Raw genomic sequence first — 20,812 nt, 5'->3', positions numbered from 1 at the left:
TTTTACCAGTAATATGAAAGTTTTCTCCATTCAAAGAGGTGAGTATAATGCTCACATTTTTGTATCCGTACATCCCATGTTTTTCACATACATGAATATTCAATTTTTTAAAGAAAATTTCTACACTTTCCCAAAACTGAGATAAATGCTATATTGAAGGTACACATTATTTTGCTACAAGCCAAGCACAAATCCTCACCTCAGCTGCTATTTCCTTGTAAAAACAATTAACAATATTCTTGACAAAAGAACCACCCTATGAATACGGAAGTACAAATAACCAGTTCTAGTTTTTCTTCCATGCTTACTGCTTCCAGGGCAGCTGATAGATATCGCTTAAAAATTTGCCCTCTTAAAAATGACAATAATAATGGCCATCGTACAACATCGCCTATAAGTATTCTACCTTTCTGAATTGTTTGCAACCATAGACTCCAGCCCTTGCAGCCATTTCACATATTGTCCCTGCTCCTTCTTGTGCAGGTGAGACAGAAGAAAATTGGTCAGTTCCGTGTTAACTCCTCGCACAGTCAAGAACTCTCTGAATCCTTTCTGCAATTCAGGATCTAAAGAGCTGATTTTACATCAAAAGAGAAAATCACCAAAAGTTGTTAGACTTCTTTGTTTCAAATGATATATAGTTATTATTACTTCTGGCCAAAACCAGCTCGTCATATAACTCAACTAGGAAGATACATTTCAAGGAGAGATCAGGTAAAATGGAGTTTTACGAGACTATTATAAAAGCATGAAACCTGACAGTAGCTGTGGAACACACAAGACATAATAAGTGTCACTACTGTGTTTGATGTTCTACATAAAACATTTTACCTGACCCGCTCTACAGTTCAAGGCTTGACAGCAGTAAAATTCAGAAGAAGAAAAAACAAGAAACATAGACAGTGTGAAAGGTATCCGAATAAATGTCAACAAATGATGCACATTTGCAAGAGAAGACACTCAGCAGCAGGATGAACTGATGACTAAGAGAATCCATGTGTGTGCATGTCAGTAGATGCATGCGTGTAAAATATTACATGTATATCATAATGTAACATGACTAAACATCTGAACATGTACATGTGGGCAAGCACACACTACATAAACATGTACTCATTGTACATTCCGAACCCAGCCAAACCTTCCTTTTATTTAAAAAAAAAAAGGCAAATCCATGTGGACTTACATGTGCATAATAAGCTGAATTGACTCACTGTTTATCCCAAAAACAAAAAAAAAAACTTGGACAAGTCAAACAGGCTACTACACTGAAACATCCTTTGGCAAAGATAGAAAATCATTCTCTTGATGGATGAACCTACGGATGATCAGTTTCTTTAATTGATTTCTCCTTAATCCATAGTTGATGTAACCGTAAATCAAATGCATCATTTCAGGATGATCTAAGACAAGCATGTCATCTTCACTTTTACTTTTAGTGTGACTCATCAACTTGGAATTCTCCACTGATCTTTTATTTGTGTAGCAGTGCAGAAGGTGATCTATTGCTTGAAATGATCACCAATATTATACAACAGTAGCTAAATAAAATCATCCATAATGAAGCCCGTTTTAATTGGATAATCCCAAGGCATAAACTGATATCTTAGATCTTAAGTTACAATGTTGGTCCTATACTGCCTTATCACGTCTTACAATTGTGAAGGGAGCCAGCAACTATATGGTCCAAAGCGCTATGTGGTACCTACGTGCCAAGACCTCAAGAAATCCAAACAAAAACATGAATTCATAAATAAAACTACTAGATTTTAAAATGTGGGTAAACAAAAAAAATCTGAAATTTTATTACAAAATTCTTTTAACATTATAAGTAATTATTTTGTCACCCTCACCTAGGCATTGACTAGCATTGGCTGGGTCTCAGTGCATCACTTATGGACAAATGTAAAGCACTTGGACAGCCATAAAGAACATATTAAAAGATATTAAGGAGATTCATCACCCTCAAATGAATTGAGAAGATTCATCCTATATGTAGGGGATATCTACAAAGGCCAGAGTCAAAGGATTATTAAACCTCTTATCATTCTCTATTGCAACATTTCACAATGAACACATTTTCATAATGCCATCCATGGAAAAAGTTGAACATGACTTCCATTAGTCCAAAACGGATGAACCTAAAGGAGCATTTATTATGAAGGAAAATGTTACAAAGAGGAAAATGGAAAATCAATGAAAATCACATTTTCTGTCTATGTTGATCAAAGACAAGGGATATTTCCTCAAGTAAAACATCTAGGAAAGAAAGGTCTTCAGGACAAAGTTATAACATGGGGAAAATGCTACAACGAATGCAACCTAAAAGCACATGGTCCACAAAACATGCAAGTTTTTTTTTCTTTTTGAGCAAAAGGCGAAAATGTTTCATTCCGAGCTACTAGAATCATACAGAAGATATGGTTGACAGGTAGTTAACATACAGAGATTCAAAGAGATTGGAGTTACACCTGAAACCATCGGAGATCAATATTGCCCCATTTAATTCTTACTACAAAAAACACATCAGTTAGGATCCGTTTGGTAATGACAAGCATTTGATGCCTGATCGCAAAAAAACTGAGCATTCCTCTGATGCGAGATTGCCCACAATGCAGTAAGAAGCCAAGTCCGATATAGGAAAGACCACCGCTTGGAGTGTCTGATGGTGGGCGGGCCCATTAGTAGATCGTGAGCCCAGGATAACCTGTCGATGCTAGAATATGCAAGCTGCCAAGAGGATAGGAATATGCGTTGTAAACTTGTAAGAATTCCCAATCCCAGAATAAATGTCAATTCGTTTCTTCGTATTAGCCGCATAAATAACAGCGGCCAGCAAGATTCAAATCCCATCTCTTGAGATTGTTTTGGGTTTGCACTCTACCGAGGACAAGCCAAACAAATGTTGTGGACTTCGGGCTCGGTCCTGGTCTCCACAGGTGGCCTTCTGGTAGAATCAACATACCTGATGGCAGAAGGAAAAAGCAGGAAGAGGTGGAGAACCTAGGAGCCATGCCATTGAGGGGAAGAAAACAAGAACCAAAGCAAACCACACCTTGGACAACTTAAGGGATTTGAGGGAGTTAAAAATACAAAGAGGGATCAAGAAAAGACACGTACAAATTACTAATGCAGCCACTAGAAGTGCTTTGGATAGCAATAGACCTTCTGACCTATGTCACAAATATCAATGATATTTTCCACTTATCGCAATCTTACAGCCTATGTAGTCAAAAGCACTGCGCAATGCCTAGAACGTAGACCCCTAAAAAACTAGTCGAGAACTAGACGAGACTAGTCGAACTAGTCAGTGCCCCAATAAAAAAAATATAATATACATAATATACATAAAAATATGTTTAATTCTTTTAGTAATAAGATGTTTTCATCAGACAAATACACAATTACACATGCTTTTACAATATATATATATATATATTCAATCGTTCATAACATATTCAGTATAATCAACAAAATATGCTTTTAGCCTTTTACAAAATAATTGATCGTAACACAAACACACACATATTTTATTAATAGAATAATCAGAATATATATATATATATCATACTTTCTGGCTTTCACCAAAAAAATCACAAAAGTATAGTGACAACATATTACATAATCAGTAATACTAAACAAGCTTTCTACTTTTCTAGAAAACTTTACAAAAACTCACAGATATATATCTCACTTTCAGCTTTTAACAAAAAAATCATAAGAAACAAATTAACACATATATAAAAAAATAATCATTAAAAATTAATCCTCTCCACTGGTAAGGTAAACAAAATTATATTAATAAAAAATGACTAAACTATCCTTGCACCTAGGTGAGGGCATCTTAGTCGCTGACTAGGCACCGATGCCTAGTTGGCAAAACTGGCATCTTTTAAGATACTCACAAGAATTGCAAAGCCGGGGCATTTTACTCAAGGTTGTAAGTAGTGTATCATTACCTGTATTGATCGACCCAATAATAACACCGTATCGTATCCTAAACATATCCTAAATTTTTAATAAAAAATTCAAAAAATCAAGAAAATCAGTAAAAATTCTAAAAAAAAAATCATATCACATGAAATCATGATAAATTGCAAAAACTACATATATAAAATCACATTATGAAGCATTTATGTTTCTATTACATACCACAAGAGTCATACTTTCATATTACATAAACAAAAATATCTCACAAGAACAAATTTTTTAATAAAGCATAAATAAATGATACATCAATAATCATAATCATCTTCATTATATGTTTCTTCTTCAACCCATGCATCTAATTCATCAAAATGTTCCAAACTGATGGGATCGAATTGCGTTTTGTGCCTCCTTGCTGATAACTTTTCGATTTGTTTAAAAATATGACATGAAAAAATTAAAATTAGTTGAGTTTTGAATGAAAATGACAAATAAACTTTGCACTTTTATATACATCTGCCTCAATCATAAGTTCGCTTATAGGGAACGTAGGTGATGTCATTGAGCCTTTTGAGCTCCATGACATCATCTACTGGTATGAATTTGCTCAAAGACACTCAAGTTTCTCTCGCATCCACTTGCATTACATGTTTGGCTTAGAATGCGAATGGCAAAAGCTCTCAGATTTGAAACATCATTTTCAAACATGGCTCATCATATGTCTGAAAAACAAGAAAATGAAAAATCAATTATAAGACAATAACAGATATACAATCATATAAAGCAGCATACAAAATAAATTATTTGGACGCATTGTGGCACAGTTTTGCACTGTTATAGGTCTCCCCATATCATACAATGCATTATCATAAGTTTTCATATCCTTATGAATTTGATCTTGAATGATATAATCAGGGTTCAACCCTTTGTTGCAATCCAAAAGTCCCTTGCTGACTTCCATATCCATTTTAGAAGTAGGAGAATATCCAAATGCAAGATTTAAATAGTATGTTGTAACATGAAGAAGTTTATGAAATTGCCAAGTACACCTATGATCAATGATGTTTCATATAGGCATGTAGAATTTTTTCTTCTCCTTTAAATTATATCTAACGGCTTTTTTTGTCTTATCCATAGTCTCGTAGAGATAACCCATAGTTGGTATGTTTTCACTGTCAACCAATCAAAGTACATTCACCAAAGGTATAGTTATTCTCAATAACTTCACACGTGAATCTCGGAATTCACTTCTAAATACAATATCTACAATTTATCTAGGCATTCTTTTTTGTACACGAGGAAATGCATTTCACTCATTTGATGAAAATATTTTTTAGTGCAACTTTATTTTTTACTAAACTTTGCACAGTAAAAAAATTTGTAGCAAATCTAATAATTGCACTACGAATCAACTCAACACCACTAGTGTACTTTCTTATTAAGCTCAAAACTCATGCATGATTATAAATAAATGTAGTAATTTTTTGGCAACATTCAAATGTCTGATGTACATCATCCATGTTGTCAATGTCCTCAAACATGAGGTCTATGCAATGGGAGGCACACGGGATCCAAAAAAATGACCCAAAAATTTATATCAATTCTTTACCTACCGCCCTATAATTTGTTGCATTATCCGTAATGAACTGTACAATGTTTTGAGGTTAAATCTCTTCCACAACCTGGTCAAAAACCCTCAACAATACATTTGTTGTCATTTGCGTATCAGACAAATCAATTGATTTCAATAACACGGCACCTTTGGGGGCCATAGACAAGAAAATTTATCAAGGTCATCGACTATCTAGCTGTCCACCCATCTGCCATGATACTATACCCAGTCTCTCTTCATGATTGGCTCATCTCATTGTAATAAGCATTCACTTCATTCAGATTAGCATCTAAAATCTTTCTTCTTAAAGCATGATATGAAGACATCTTTTATCCAGGCCCGATGTTGGTTATAACATCTGTCATGCCCTAAAAATGAAAGAAATTTGCCGCATTTAAAGTAATGCAGACATCATAGAACCATCTTCCAACTGTCACATCCGCCTAATCGACTAAATTTTGAAGAGTCATAGCAGTACGAATGTCGGCTCTCAAATCATCAAGTAATTGTCGACATTGTCATTTTACAGCTTTCAGCAATTTTCTTAAAGTGTATGTGGCAACATTATGATGTGTCTCGACTAAATGACGCTTCAACTGAGAGATACCACCCGAAAAACTATTTTGACAATAGTTATATTTTGATTCTTAATCGGTTTTTACTTGTTACTTGAGTGCAACATTGTTACGTAGGATCTTCCGATGTCATCTTCCCCCAAAAATACTCAATAACAAGCAAAGAATAGAAATTTTTTACCTTAACCCACTTTCTCGAGTGAAAAAATGAGTGAAAATGCACTCTTAAGAAAATTGCAAAATCCCTCACCCTTGCGCACGAATCGGCCCCAAATAGATCTCACGGAACCTAAGGTGCATGGGTTCCCTTCCAAGAGCCTCTACACGTGTATAAGTCAGCCCTTGAGAGGGCTTTTAAACCCAAAACAAAAAAGACATGTTTTCGAGTCTTTTTAAGTGTGTCATACATGTATCGTGTGATACGAGGTGTATCGTACAATACGGGTTGATACAGAGGTGTATCGTACGATACACCTGATATGAGTATGATACACACTTGTATCGCGATACGAGTGTGTATCGTATCGTTAGACCAAAAAAGTAACGATACATATTATATGATACGGCACGATACGAACAACCTTGGTTTTACTTACACCTAAGCCGACTACGTGGACTAGTCAGCGCTTTTGACCACAACTTAGAGCGATAAATTTCTAGAACAACAAAGTGTTAATATTATCCTGATAAATTGAAACTATTTTCTGTAAATTTTATGTACTTTTATCATGACTTTTTATGTTTTAGCTTGCCATATTTCCTTTTATTTTGTATATCTTTTCTATTTTAAATGAATTGTGATTTTCCCGATATTTTCTTAAAAAATGACTTACAAATTTATAATAAGATTTTCCTTTACCAAGAAAACCTCAAGAACAAGATTTGTGACCATGCTTCTTAGTTTCATCCTTTGAAGAAAACTAGTGCTACCATCAACACTCATGATAGAATCGGAAGATATAAATATGACATTTTAGTAATTGCCAACAATTTGTTTTGTTGGTACTTCACATGGCTTCTTATCCAAAGTTTGAAACAAATGATCAAGTGAAACTCGGGCAGCACCAGCAAAATGGGACCAATCTTGGCAAAGCTCTGGAAGTAGTTTAGGAACAGACAAGAATACCTTTTAATCCCCCCAATATATCATAAATTTTCAGGTCTGGAAGAAGTTAGGTTGTGCCTATGAAAATCTCTATAAAAAAAGATTTTGTGTATAAACACAATACTAAAAACACAAAGTGTGCACAAAGGCATAAAAGGAGAACTCTCACAAGTGCACAAAGGCACGGATACAAATGCACAAACGTAAAAAAATATCAACTTCAATATCTTGGGTGCCAAAAGGGGGCTTTACACAAGTGTAAGTTACAAGGGGGTAACACCCCATATTTATAATACAAGAGGGAGTGTTGGGCTCCCAACAGCTCTAAATAGAGCTGTAAATAGAGTTGTTGTGAGTCCAACAGCTCTCTCTACTTTATGCTTTTTTACTTTGGTCAAAAAAGCATAAAGCCAAATAAGTCTAAAAATAAACTAAAAAAGAAAAAGAAACCTAACCTAGTTAAATAAACTAACCTAATCCTAACTAAACTTAAAAGTAAACTAAAACTATGAAATTACATATTAAATTATGTGAAGAAGTCTGCTAGTTGGTATTCTGATGTAACATATGGAAGGTCTATGATTCTTCTTAAGTATTCTTCACGAACATAGTGACAGTCCATCTCAATGTGCTTCGTGCGCTCATGAAATGTGTAATTTTTGGCAATGTAAATTGCACTTTTATTATCACAACATAGTTTTGTGGGCCCTTGAACTTGAATATTCATATCTTCCAGCAAGTTGCGAATTCAAACAATCTCCATGGTAATAGATGCCATGGCTCTATATTCGGCTTCTGTGGATGAAAGTGAGACCTTATGTTGTTTCTTACATCTCCAAGAAATTAAATATTCCTCTAAAAAAATATAAAAACCAGTGGTGGAGTGACGATTATTTGAGTCACATCTCCAATCAGAGTCAGTATAAGTAATTAAATTCAATTCAGAAGAAAAAGATAGAAATACTTCATTGTTTATTGTACCCTTTATGTATCTGATGATGCGGAGAGTGGCACTCATATGAACTGTAGTAGGTGCATGTTGAAACTAACTAGCAACATGTATTGCATGAGAAATATCAGGCCTCATAATGCTGAGATATGTTAAAGATCCAACCAATTGTCTGTAAGGTGTGGGATCTTTTAGGAGAATCTCATCATCAATCTTCATCTTTGAACCTACTATTTCAGGAGTTTCACAGACCTTGTCATCTGTGATTCTCGATCAGTCAAGAATCTCACAAGCAAGTTTAGTTTGAGACAAAAAATAGCCTCTATAAGAATAGGCAACCTCAATTCCCCAAAAATATATCAGAAATCCTAAGTGTGACATTTCAAATCTTGAAGTCAGGATAGATTTAATGCTCTTGATTCTTTGGCATCATCACATGTTATTAACATATCATCAACATATAACAGTAATATAACAATCCCTGCATCAGATTTCTTAACAAACAATGCAGTGTCATTATAGCATAAAGTAAAATTATTTCCAGTCATTATATTGTTAAACCTATCGTGTCAAGCCTTGGGAGCTTGTTTCAAGCCATAAAGAGTTTTACGAAGGCAAAGAACTTTATTTTTAGAAAATTTTATACCAGGTGGAGCATCCATGTAGACTTCTTCGTTAAGATCACTATTTAGAAAGGCATTTTTTACATCTATTTGGTAAATATTTCATTTTATAATGGAAGATATGGTGATGAGACATCTGACAGTAACCATACGAGCTACTGGAGCAAATGTCTCTTCATAATCAATCTTGTATTTTTGACTTTGAACACCCATCGGCATCCTATAGCTTTCTTTCCACTGGAAAGCATTTGAAATTCCCAAGTGTTGACTTTCTTAAGCGCTTTGAGTTCATTCTTCATGGCTTCTCTCCATTCAATACATCGTTTGGCATCTTCAATACATCGTTTGGCATCTTCAAAAAAATTTCAGTTCAAAATATGAGTTAATGGCACTTAAGCAAGCCCGATATTTAGGAGAGAAAGAATCAAAAGATATGAATCTATAGGGAGTTCTTCTAGTTTTCTCGGTTCTTCTAGGGTCTGAATCATGTGGGGGGATAGATTCGCTAGGTTCACTATATTGCTCAATAGCACTTCTAAAGGTGCATCTATCTCTATGAGTATAGGTGATAGGGTCTCTAGTTATATATTCTTCTTGAGAGGTAGTAGGGTTAGAGTTATTGTTGATTTCAACCACTTCATTGTCACTGTTATATGTTGATTCATCATCACTAGAGATATCATCATCTTTAGATAAAAGATCAAAGAGAAAGGAATAGTCGGCATTTTCTAAATGAGATTCATTCTTTTCAAAACCACTGTCATTTTCAAAAAATGTTACATTCCTTAAGACATATAACTTATCATTTTTAATATCATAACATCGAAACTCTTTTTGGATTTCAGAGTAACCAAGAAAAGCACAAGGAATGGTTTTAGGTGAGAGTTTATCATTCTTATCTGGAAGGACAAAGCACTTACAACCAAAAACTCTCAATCTATTATAATAAGGTTCTTTTTCATATAGAGTTTCGAAATGAGAGATTTTTGTTAGAAAGTGACTTGGAATACATTCGGTTCAATAATGAACCCATACTTATGCACGTGGAGTGCAAATATACCCATTAAAGGGAAACAACATAAGCACATAATGTGCTAACACATAAAACCCATAAAAAGGGAAAGATATGACATAAAGTCATAAGTTGCATATCATTGAAGAATAATGGAGAAGGGGTAAAAAACCCATTACAATGGAGCATAAGCTCCCCCAAGAATACCAAATACAAAGGGGAAATCCCCTATTTATAAGCATGAAAAGGGACCACCTTGGGGGCTCCCAAAGGGGACGTTGGAGAGCCCCCAACGGTCACATTTGTGACCGTTGGGGGCTCCCAACGTCACTTTTGGGAGGCCCCCAATGTGGTACGAAATCCAAAAATATAAAAACAAAAAAAAATAAAACAAAAATTACAATGCATATTCCAATTGAAATATGCATAAAATGCTAATTTACAAGAATACCCTTGAGGGTATTTTAGGAAGATAAAATATATATATTTATATATATATATATAAATAGAGATATGTATACATATATATATGTATACGTATCTTTATATATATATATATATATATATATATATATATATGTACATTTAAGGATCAACATATTTTAACACCCCCCTCAATCTTTGCGGGGAAACGAAAAGATTGATCAAAGGGCAAGACTCCAAGAGGCTCCGGCAAGGATGCAATGGAACTTGAAAAGGCCTTCCTCCTATTGTCTTCAAATTTCCCGAACTATCCAGGGTACTTCTCTTTGTCCTATCTCCAAGATCCCGTGAAATAACAACAAAGAAACAAGTAAAACAAATCTTTGTACTTTTATTCAAATGGAACATTTCTAACTAGCACAGGTTAGAAGAGATGCAAATTATGCAAAAATGACACCAAAGTTTCAAAATCATATATCATGTTTAAAACAAAATGAGCGGAAGCAAATTATGCAGAAATAAATTGCAAGAATGCATAATGCATTCATAAGGTCCAACGTTGGACAAATATAACCCCATAATGGGGAATAACAAAATGGTCCACTAAGGGACACCACAATAAGCCTACGAAAAGGCATGATATACATAAACATTATTGAATGAGGGCCCAAAAAGGCCATCAAGAGCATATGCATATACTTATCATGAAATGAATTAATACTCAAAGAACTCATTAATGAACATGCTTTAAACATGTAATGAAGTGCCAAACAAGAGAAACAAAGTCTCCAAGCATACTTTAGGCAAAATAAACCCAAGAGTTCACAAGGTTTTAAAATCATTTATGAAAGACATACTTAATACACATTTTGCATATAAGGGTGGCAAAAACCATAAGCACTTAATATATAGATTAAATGCTAAGAAATCAACTTGATATGCATATCAAAAATATGATTTGCTTGAAAAACACAAGTCATGAATGAAATTTTGCAAAATTCAACAATAGTTTATCCATTACAAACATCTTCCTCATTAGTCCTCCAAAACCCATAAATCAAGTGTATAAGCTACTAGATCAAGAATATAAAGCCATTAAAGGCCAAAGACGCACACAAAGATGTGTAAAAGAACCTCTTGTCTACATATAATAATACTTGAAATAAGTGCATCTTCGACAAGAACAAGAGAATACATGCCAACATGGACTAAAAAGTATCTCTTGTCTACGTAAAAAATACACTTAAAACCAAGTATGTTCAGCTACTAGAATAAGAGTAATAAGCCAACCATGGGCTAAAACATAATACATCTCTTGTCTACATATGATAGCACTTGAAATGAGTGAAATAAGCCAACCATGGGCATACATCTTAAGCGACTAGAACAAGGACACAAACGCCAACATAGGCTAAAAATCACACACCATGGTGTGAATCAACGTGCCTTGTCTACATATAAAAACACTCAAGACAAGTGTGTTCAGCTACTAGACCAAGAGAGCAAAAGCTAACAAAGGGCTAAAAACACACGAAGGTGTAATAAAATTCTTGTCTACATATGATGACACTTAGATAATGGGCATAAAAGGAAAAGACTTTTGAGGCAATAAACTTGTAATGAAAATAAACCTCGAATAAAACAATACTCCTTTTAAAATGAATTCTCATAACAATAACATGCATGTAAAAAAATATCTTCAACAAGATACTATAATCGATAAAATAAAATTCTTGAGAACAAATGTGTGAACATACACACACCAAGAACACTTAGAATACTTGTGCAAAATCACAACACAAAATCATAAATGTGCAAATGTACTCATAAGATTCATAAACAAGAAAAGGTTGGGCAATAATCCCAAAACCCTTGATTTTTAATATACCTTAAAACATTTAAGGTTTTAAAACACCATATGTCCATCACATTTACATAGATGCATCCATAATATCAATGGCCACAAGAGAAAAAATGAGTGACACGCTCATAATTAGAGATCATACAACAAATCATTTTAGAGTCCCAAGGTGCCCATAACTCACCTCAACAACCATCTATAATATGGAAGGTGGACAAACTAAAATGATATAACACGAGGTGCCCATAACTCACCTCAACAAACATCTCTAATATAACAATAATAAGGCCAAATAAAAGATGCATTAAATAACATGTGATGGACAAATATAAATGCCACAAAAAGGCAATAAACACTTAAAGGAATCATTTTTCAAGGAAAAGAGGATCGATTAAAAAATTGAATCAAAAGGTCCAATAATCAATAATGTGCTTTATAACAACAATTTTGCATAAACACAAATTATGCTTAATCTTCAAACAAGTCATTTATACCAAAAAGGACTTATTAAGCAATAACCACAACAACATAAAGAATTCATCAAGACAATCAAGCTTTTAATCAAAGAAATCATAAGAACCGTAATGGTTCACAAAGAAGGCTTTAACACAATACTCAAGGAATGAATATTTAAAACACTTGAAAATTTATAAATTTGGGATTAAATCCCATACAACAATTTTTAAAAAAACCTTTGATTGTGATGAGATATGCGGAAACATTCAAAGTGCTAAAAGCACTTACAATGATTTAAAAAGGACTCAATATCTAAATTCATTATATTTTTCACAAAAATAAATGTGCATAAAGGCTCCATAATGCAAAAATGTCTACGAAGAGACAATACACATGTGAGCACAAAAGGCTTTATAAAAGATGTGCACGAAGGCACTCATACAATACTTGAACAAATACACACCAAGGTGTAAACAAACATGCACTAAGGCATGTATTTCATAAAAAAGAGGGAATGCATACAAGCGCAAATATTTGAGAAACAAATGTGCACAAAACACAAAAATACACAAAAGTGAGCAAGTATGCACTTTATAAAAAGAGCAATGCTTGAAATTCTCAAACTTTAACAATTGCAATTGAGGACAAAGAAAACCATATTATGGCCAATGTAGGCATTTTTAAAAAATATTATTAAGAGGTTTCGAAACCTTATGAAAAATACAAACCAACAAGTTTATCAAGATGAAAAATGAAATCATTTATACCAAAAGGATGCAAAAGATGAACTATGCACTCTATGTAGTGTGAGAAATTCCTTTTTTAAAAAATATTTCCTAATGGTTTATCATAAACAATTTTTCAAAAAAGAAACATTGAAAAACTTTTAGGAGTTCTTATAAGTTAACATTAACAAGAACTACTTTAGGATTCAACAAAGATTTTTAGATGTGAGAGATTTTCATATAAGGATTATATCAAATTTTTCAAAAAATGCACTAAAATTCATAAAAAAGAGGAACTCAAATCAACTTAGGGTTCATATGAGAGTTAAGAAATTTTAAGCAAAGATCATTACTTTAGCAAGAAATCATATATATAATTTTAAAAATTAACTTATAGGTCAATCATGAAATAGTTATGTAAGAATTATAAATCTCACATAATTGAAGGTAATTTAAAAAAAAAAAACATAAATTGCTATTATATGTGATGAGTAGTTCGATAAACATAAATTATATATTTGAACAACAAACGAGTTCACCAAATTTGAGGGAGATAATTTTAAAATATACGAGCACACGAAATGTGAAAAGACATAATTCAACTATCATAATCATTAAACGAACAAACTATATGCAAGAAACATATTTTCAAATGCATAATACTTTAAGAAAAGGGATACATACCGAATAACTTCAAAGCAAAAAGGAAGAGCAATGAATACTTCACCATTTCTTGAGCGACACGCTTTCCGTTGCACCAAAGGACAACCCCATCGTGACCTTGCTCTAATACCATGTTAGAAAGTGACTTGGAATACATTGGGTTCAATAATGAACCCATACTTATGCACGTGGAGTGCAAATATACCCATTAAAGGGAAACAACATAAGCACATAATGTGCTAACACATAAAACCCATAAAAAGGGAAAAATATGACATAAAGTCATAAGTTGCATATCATTGAAGAATAATGGAGAAGGGGTAAAAATCCCATTACAATGGAGCATAAGCTCCCCCAAGAATACCAAATACAAAGGGGAAATCCCCTATTTATAAGCATGAAAAGGGACCACCTTGGGGGCTCCCAAAGGGGACGTTGAAGAGCCCCCAACGGTCACATTTGTGACCGTTGGGGGCTCCCAACGTCACTTTTGGGAGGCCCCCAATGTGGTACGAAATCCAAAAATATAAAAAACAAAAAATAAAAATAAAACAAAAATTACAATGCATATTCCAATTGGAATATGCGTAAAATGCTAATTTACAAGAATACCCTTGAGGGTATTTTAGGAAGATAAAATATATATATTTATATATATATATATATAAATAGAGATATGTATACATATATATATATATATGTATACGTATCTTTATATATATATATATATAAATATATATATGTACATTTAAGGATCAACATATTTTAACAATTTTATCTAAATTTTTTTATGGAAGACGATTAATAAGATAAACTGAAGCAAGAGTCGTTTCGGCCCAAAAAATTTTTGAAATACTTTGGGAAATAAGAAGGGTTTTAGTGGTTTCAATGATATACCTATGCTTCCTTTTGGTTAACACATTTTGTTGTGGGGTCTTAGGACACGATCTTTGATGGACAATACCATAGTCTTTAAGATATTTCTTAAATTCATTGAAAAGATATTCGCCTCCGGAATCGATCCTAAAAATCTTTAAATTACTATTAAATTGATTCTTAATTATCATATGATATGATTTAAAACATGAAAATACTTTGGGCTTATGTTTAAGGAAATATATCCAACAATATCGAGAAAAATCATCCACAAAAATCACATAATAGGCAAAGCCTCCCTTGGATATGACGAGTGTCGGTTCCCAAACATCCGAATGAACAATTTCAAAAGGTTTTGTGGTAAACATAGATCTTTGTTCAAAAGGCATACTTCTCATTTTTTCAAGAATACAATCATTAAAAGAGAAAGTACTTTTACAAAGTTTTTTAATAAAATGCAAATAAGATAACTTGGTGATGTTGGGATGACCAAGTCTTTTGTGTCAAACATTTATGTCTTTATGTTGGGCCATATTACAAAAAGGGGTTTTAGGGATTTGGAGAGAATCCACATAGTACAAGTCTCCCTTCGTAGAGCCTTCATCAATCGACTTCCCGGACCAATAATCCTGTATTAAACACTTATTAGATGAAAATTGAATGTCACATCCAAGGTCCGAGAGTTGAGAGACGGAAAGTAAGTTCAAATTCAATTTAGGTATAAATCTAATTTTGGGAATAAATAAATTTTGAGTTTCAAAGTTTCCAATCCCCTTAATTTCAAGAGAAGTGTCATCCGCAGTTGAAACAAAAGATGGTGACAAACTTTTAGCATATTCGGAAAGAGAAGAGATGTTTGGAGACATATGAAAAGATGCACCCGGATCTAAAAACAAAGAAGTTTTACCTGGAGGAGGAGTGGATATGGCAGCACCAGAAATAGCTCCCTTAAGAAGAGGTTGAAAAGCTTTTTGTGGTGGTGAAGTGAAAGAAGATAAAAGAGAGGACCGAATTTGTTCAAATTTGGGTCAAAAACCATTTAAGAAGTTAAATAAGTGATCTTCCTCTAATTGCTTGTATCTAAGTTCAATAGCTTCGTCACTCCACTTGGGTTCAAGCATGACGAGCTCATCCCAAATAGAGGATAATTCGGCAAAGTACTCACGAATAGACATCTCATTTTGTTGCAGGGTCAAGGCCCTCTTTTGAAGATAGTACTTATAAGATAAATCAGATAAAGTATACATCTTCTTAAGATAATGTCAAGCTTCGGAGGCTTTCTTGAATTTGATGATGTTGGCATTGATCTTGGTTTCAACGGATGAGAAGATCCAAGATAGGATCTTGAAGTTTCTCATTTCTCATTCCTCATGTTTCTTTGAATATTCTTCAAGAGCCTTTTGTCTTTCTTCTCCTTCAAGAATTTTGATTTCTCCTCTTTCAACCATCATAATTTTTTGTTCGGGTTCCGTTATGGAACCTTGAACATATCCCCAAAGCCCCTTTCCTTTAGTATAAGCTTTCATATTTCCTGCCCATACATGATAATTGGAACCATTGAGCTTAAAGCCAAAAGAGAAATGGGAGTCTTTTTCACCCATTAGAGAGATAAGATGAAGGAGAAAAATATGTACCACAAAGAGATTTTAACTCTTACTTGTTGTAGTAATCTTCTAAAATATTTGATGAAAAGAAGTCTTCACGCTAATCTCGAAAAAATTGAAGGCACGCTTTTCGAGGCACTCGATGTTGTGAAGAATCACAAGATTTTCCTTCCCAAGCAACCTTGCTCTGATACCATGTGAAAATCTCTATAAAAAGAGATTTTGTGTATAAACACAATACTAGAAACACAAAGTGTGCACAAAGACATAAAAGGAGAACTCTCACAAGTGCACAAAGGCACGAATACAAAATGCACAAACGTAAAAAAATATCAACTTCAATATCTTGGGTCCCAAAAGGGGGCTTTACAAAAGTGTAAGTTACAAGGGGGTAACACCCCATATTTATAATACAAGGGAGAGAGGGAATGAGGGAGTGTTGGGAGTCCAACAGCTCTCTCTACTTTATGCTTTTTTACTTTGGTCAAAAAAGCATAAAGCCAAATAAGTACAAAAATAAACTAAAAAAGAAAAAGAAACCTAACCTAGTTAAATAAACTAACCTAGTCCTAACTAAACTTAAAAGTACACTAAAACTATGAGATTACATATTAAATTATGTTACATTATTTAACAGTGCCCTCACATTTCATGACGAAGCCCAACCTACTCAAAACATAACCATTGTCGTCTAATATGATCCTCTTGCTATCCTCAGACAACCTCAAGACCATCTCAAATCATTCAAAGACATGATATAGAGTGTTGTAAAACGTTTGTCAAGCAAAATTCAAAGTTTTTTGTCAAATTGTAATCATAGAAAGTGTACACAGCTTCTCTTGTTCTCACTATTTTTTTTTCCATGCATCATAATTTCTTCAGTTTCCATCTTGATGTTAATACCAAAATTTCTATCAGGAAATTTACAAAATATAGCAACTAACCACACTCCATTCAATAGGATACTCCCTTGACACTGTATATTGCATAACAGACATTCTAACAAATCCCAATAGTTTTTCTAATACATCACAAAACAATCGCTCTCCACCCTTTGCAAAATAATACACACGAACATTCAAAGCTCCAAGTTTCTAACCCTGAAAATCAGGAACAGGTAAACAATCCCACCTACATAGTAAAGACAATCTAACACCACACAACATTTTTTTGTTGCCATAGACCCAAGTTATGCAATCCAAAAGATTGTAATCAAAGCTACCGATCACAATATCCATCATACAGATAAACAGACAAACAATTCAGACACTGCAAATCTTCACTTTTAACTTTCAATACATGGAATACTTTCTATCTTCTACTGAGAAAATCTGACCTGAACTGGGGGCCTCTGTAATTCGAACTGCTCAATGAGTTGAGGTCTTCATGATAAAATGCATTTTGAATGGAAAAATCAGACTCATCATGTTTGCTGAAGAGTCTGCAATCAAACTGTAAAACAGCACTTGAACCAGGCTTTGCTATGCATACTTTCATAAAAACGTGCCTTGGGAATAGACTACCATCTTCGTAGTTGCGTACTGGACCCAATAAAGCAGAAAGTGCAATATCCTCATTAAGACAATGTCTTCCCCTGAGAACTACATCTTGTGTATGTGGCCCATCTCTCTCCAATATAAAATGCCCCAATGAACCGCTTGGACAACCCTGTTGAGAAGCCTGGATCAATAACCAGTATAAAAAAATCTGGTTCTTGTTATTTGGAATGACAAAAGCACAGCCATTGAAACATTGTTTTCTAAAACTGACTTATTCAACATGGTCCATGGCCAAAAATTCGCACTATATTGAAATCTGGGTTTTCTTTCCTTTCTTTTTTCGTTTGGTGAAGACAGCATTTGAGGTTGCCAGGAGAGGAGATGTAGAATCTTTCAAAGAATTCAGCCACATTCCACACTTAGGTTTGTTGCAAAAGGAGATTTCAGAGTTTTTGAAGAATTCAACCACTTTCATCGTTCCCCTCCCTACTGAGGCAATGAAATCAGTTTTCCCAGGCAAACAAATTGAGCTCACTCGCTAGCTCATATTGGGGTTCATCAAATAAACCAACCGCATTGATCATTCATTAGGGTTCCTAAGATCAAATACATTACGTCTTGCAAAGAACAGACACTCACACATTCATCACCCGCTGGAAACAATTAAATATGGATCGGTATAGAGTAAAATTCCTCGCTCGGTCAGGTTTTACCCAAACAGAGAAACCCGGTTCAGCCCCGGGAAACATAATCAGGGTTTCATACACAATGATCGCTTGCTAGTTGCCGGAGAACGTGAGAAGCCAGTCCACAGTCATATTCATCGTGACAGCACGGTACTGATATTCACCAATTCAACCCACAAACATCGAAACGAAACCGAATTTCACATGCAGACAAAACGCAAGCTTGTTACGATCCAACACTACGCAAAACCGGACCAAATTTTGTAAGTTCGTCGTCGAAACCAACGAAAAAAACTGGGACAACCAAATACTACCCTTTTTAACCGATGAAGCCCTAATCAGAAAGCGAGAAACTCAGGTCTAGAGATGGTGTTTAATGAAACAACTACGTTGAGATTGCCAAAGGGCGAAAGCGTGAGGGATTTCGAGTCTAAGCGCAAGCACCACGCCCTTCTTTCGCTAGGGCTACCGCAACGGTGGAATCTAGGGCTAGGGTTTCAGGAAGTACCTTGAAGGTGTCGTTGGAGATCTCGTGCCTGAGCTCGGATCGGACGGCCCGCAGGAGATCGGCATCCCTGAGGGCCCTGTTGATCCCTTCCGCAGCGTTCTCCTTCAACGTCCTCAAGATATTCCTCATCGGGAACGAAGGAGGATCGAAGAAATGGATGACGGTGGGAAAACATCTCAAATTTTTGGCGCAGTTGGGTTGGTTTTTAAATTGGAGTTCAACGGGTCGGGTTTTTATTAGATGTCCGACCCGAAAGTATCCTGGAATTTTTTTTTCTTGTTCGCTGAGTTCACTGGCATAAAACGAGATGGGATCAGGTCAGAGTGTGCTCTGATTCTCTAAAAACATTTTGAAAATGGATTCAATCCTGATACCGATTTTGACAACATTGGATAGGATATCTGACAAGTCTCCTGCAAGAGTACAAATGGATTGGGTATTGTCAGTGTCATGGTTGATCCGAATTCAAGATTTAAGCAACAAGGCATGGTTTAGGGTCAGATTCGAGCAAGAACTAATGATGGATAGTTCAATCGAAATCCAAATTTCATATGGCCATGAATATGCTGAGATGGACGGGAAGCGAGCTTTTAACATGTAAAACACCCTCTTTCGACCTAATTCATCCACACACCAAACTTTTCAGACTTTGCAAATATTCGACAAAGTTTTTTACTTGGGTTAATCAAATGATCCCAATAATAAACTAAATGTTGGGTTGTTCTTAGGTTAATCTAACTCATATTGTGAAGTTATCATCTGATATTTGACCTGTTGACCTCCCTAACATAAACCACAATTCTAACAAATTATTTTCTGAAAAAGAATCATATATTTAAATTGTGATAAGTCAATCAACCCAACAATTACTTGACCTACTGTAACGTAATTGAGTCAATTTGGCTCCTCAATAGTTTATCTGATAAATGTTGGAACACAAACTAAATGCATTTTAATTTGACCCAAAAAGTTGATGTGGTTATACATAGTTGACAAAACTTTTACTAGTTCAAGAATCAAGATTAGTTAGTTATTACTATGATAGTAACTATGTGAGTTTTAAGGTTCTCATTTTTTGAGCCTATAGAGATTTGGAAAAAGTGCTAGCTCCCTAGTACTACTTTTTTAGTCTATATTGAACCTGTTACAAGTAAATAAGGTTTTCAGGTTGTTTTTTGCAAATCTAACCTTGCATATGTGTTTATCATGATTAATTTGCTAGAAGATGACATTTGGATCATTTTTTTGTTAAAAAATATAATTTTTTTAGCATTAATTATTTTTTAAAATTATAGACCATTGATTTTTAAATATTATAAAAACCTAACTACGTGTCAGAAGATTCAATAATCTATTCATAAAAAAATAAGCATCTAGATCACATATATATGATTAGATTTGAGTAGCCGAGTAATTGTTGGGTTTCACAATCTAAATATATGATTTTATTTTCAAAAAATAATTAACAAGAAGTTTCATGGTATAGCGGTTAGAGTTGTGGTTTATGTTAAGAGGTCAATGGTTTAAGTATCATTGTAGGTGATAAGCTTTTTGCTAAGTACATTCATTACACATTTTATTTTTTTTATTAAATGATAACTTCACAACATGAGTTAGATTAACCAAAGATGATTGGGGTTATTTGCTTAACCCTAGTAAAAACTTGGGTAGGCATTTGCATAGTATTAAATGTTTGGTGTGCGGCCGA

At 34.2% G+C, this 20,812-nt stretch overlaps 1 protein-coding gene across 1 annotated transcript; it reads right to left on the bottom strand.

Moving 5' to 3' along the window:
- LOC149819738 (uncharacterized protein At2g39795, mitochondrial-like) lies at positions 1-19,274 on the bottom strand. The gene is made up of 3 exons (XM_089983822.1): positions 19,105-19,274; positions 17,748-18,079; positions 1-574 (listed from the first exon to the last, which is right to left on the bottom strand). Exons 1-3 carry the CDS (start codon positions 19,231-19,233, stop codon positions 403-405), a joined length of 633 nt encoding a protein of 210 aa, XP_089839948.1. The 5' UTR covers positions 19,234-19,274; the 3' UTR covers positions 1-402.
- Between the last annotated feature and the right edge of the window lie 1,538 nt (positions 19,275-20,812).

This window comes from Nuphar pumila, chromosome 12, assembly GCF_984573655.1.
Source record: "Nuphar pumila chromosome 12, dmNupPumi1.hap1.1, whole genome shotgun sequence".
NCBI lineage: Eukaryota > Viridiplantae > Streptophyta > Magnoliopsida > Nymphaeales > Nymphaeaceae > Nuphar > Nuphar pumila.
Note: the sequence above shows the minus strand (reverse complement) of the source record. Positions and strands in the feature narration are given on the sequence as shown.

Coding starts and splice junctions, on each gene's coding strand:
- LOC149819738 (XM_089983822.1), bottom strand. CDS start 19,233: ATGAGGAATATCTTGAGGACGTTGAAGGAGAACGCTGCGGAAGGGATC. Junction 18,080..19,104: donor TCTCCAACGACACCTTCAAG/GTACTTCCTGAA, acceptor GCTTCTCAACAG/GGTTGTCCAAGCGGTTCATT. Junction 575..17,747: donor TACAGAGGCCCCCAGTTCAG/GTCAGATTTTCT, acceptor ATGTAAAATCAG/CTCTTTAGATCCTGAATTGC.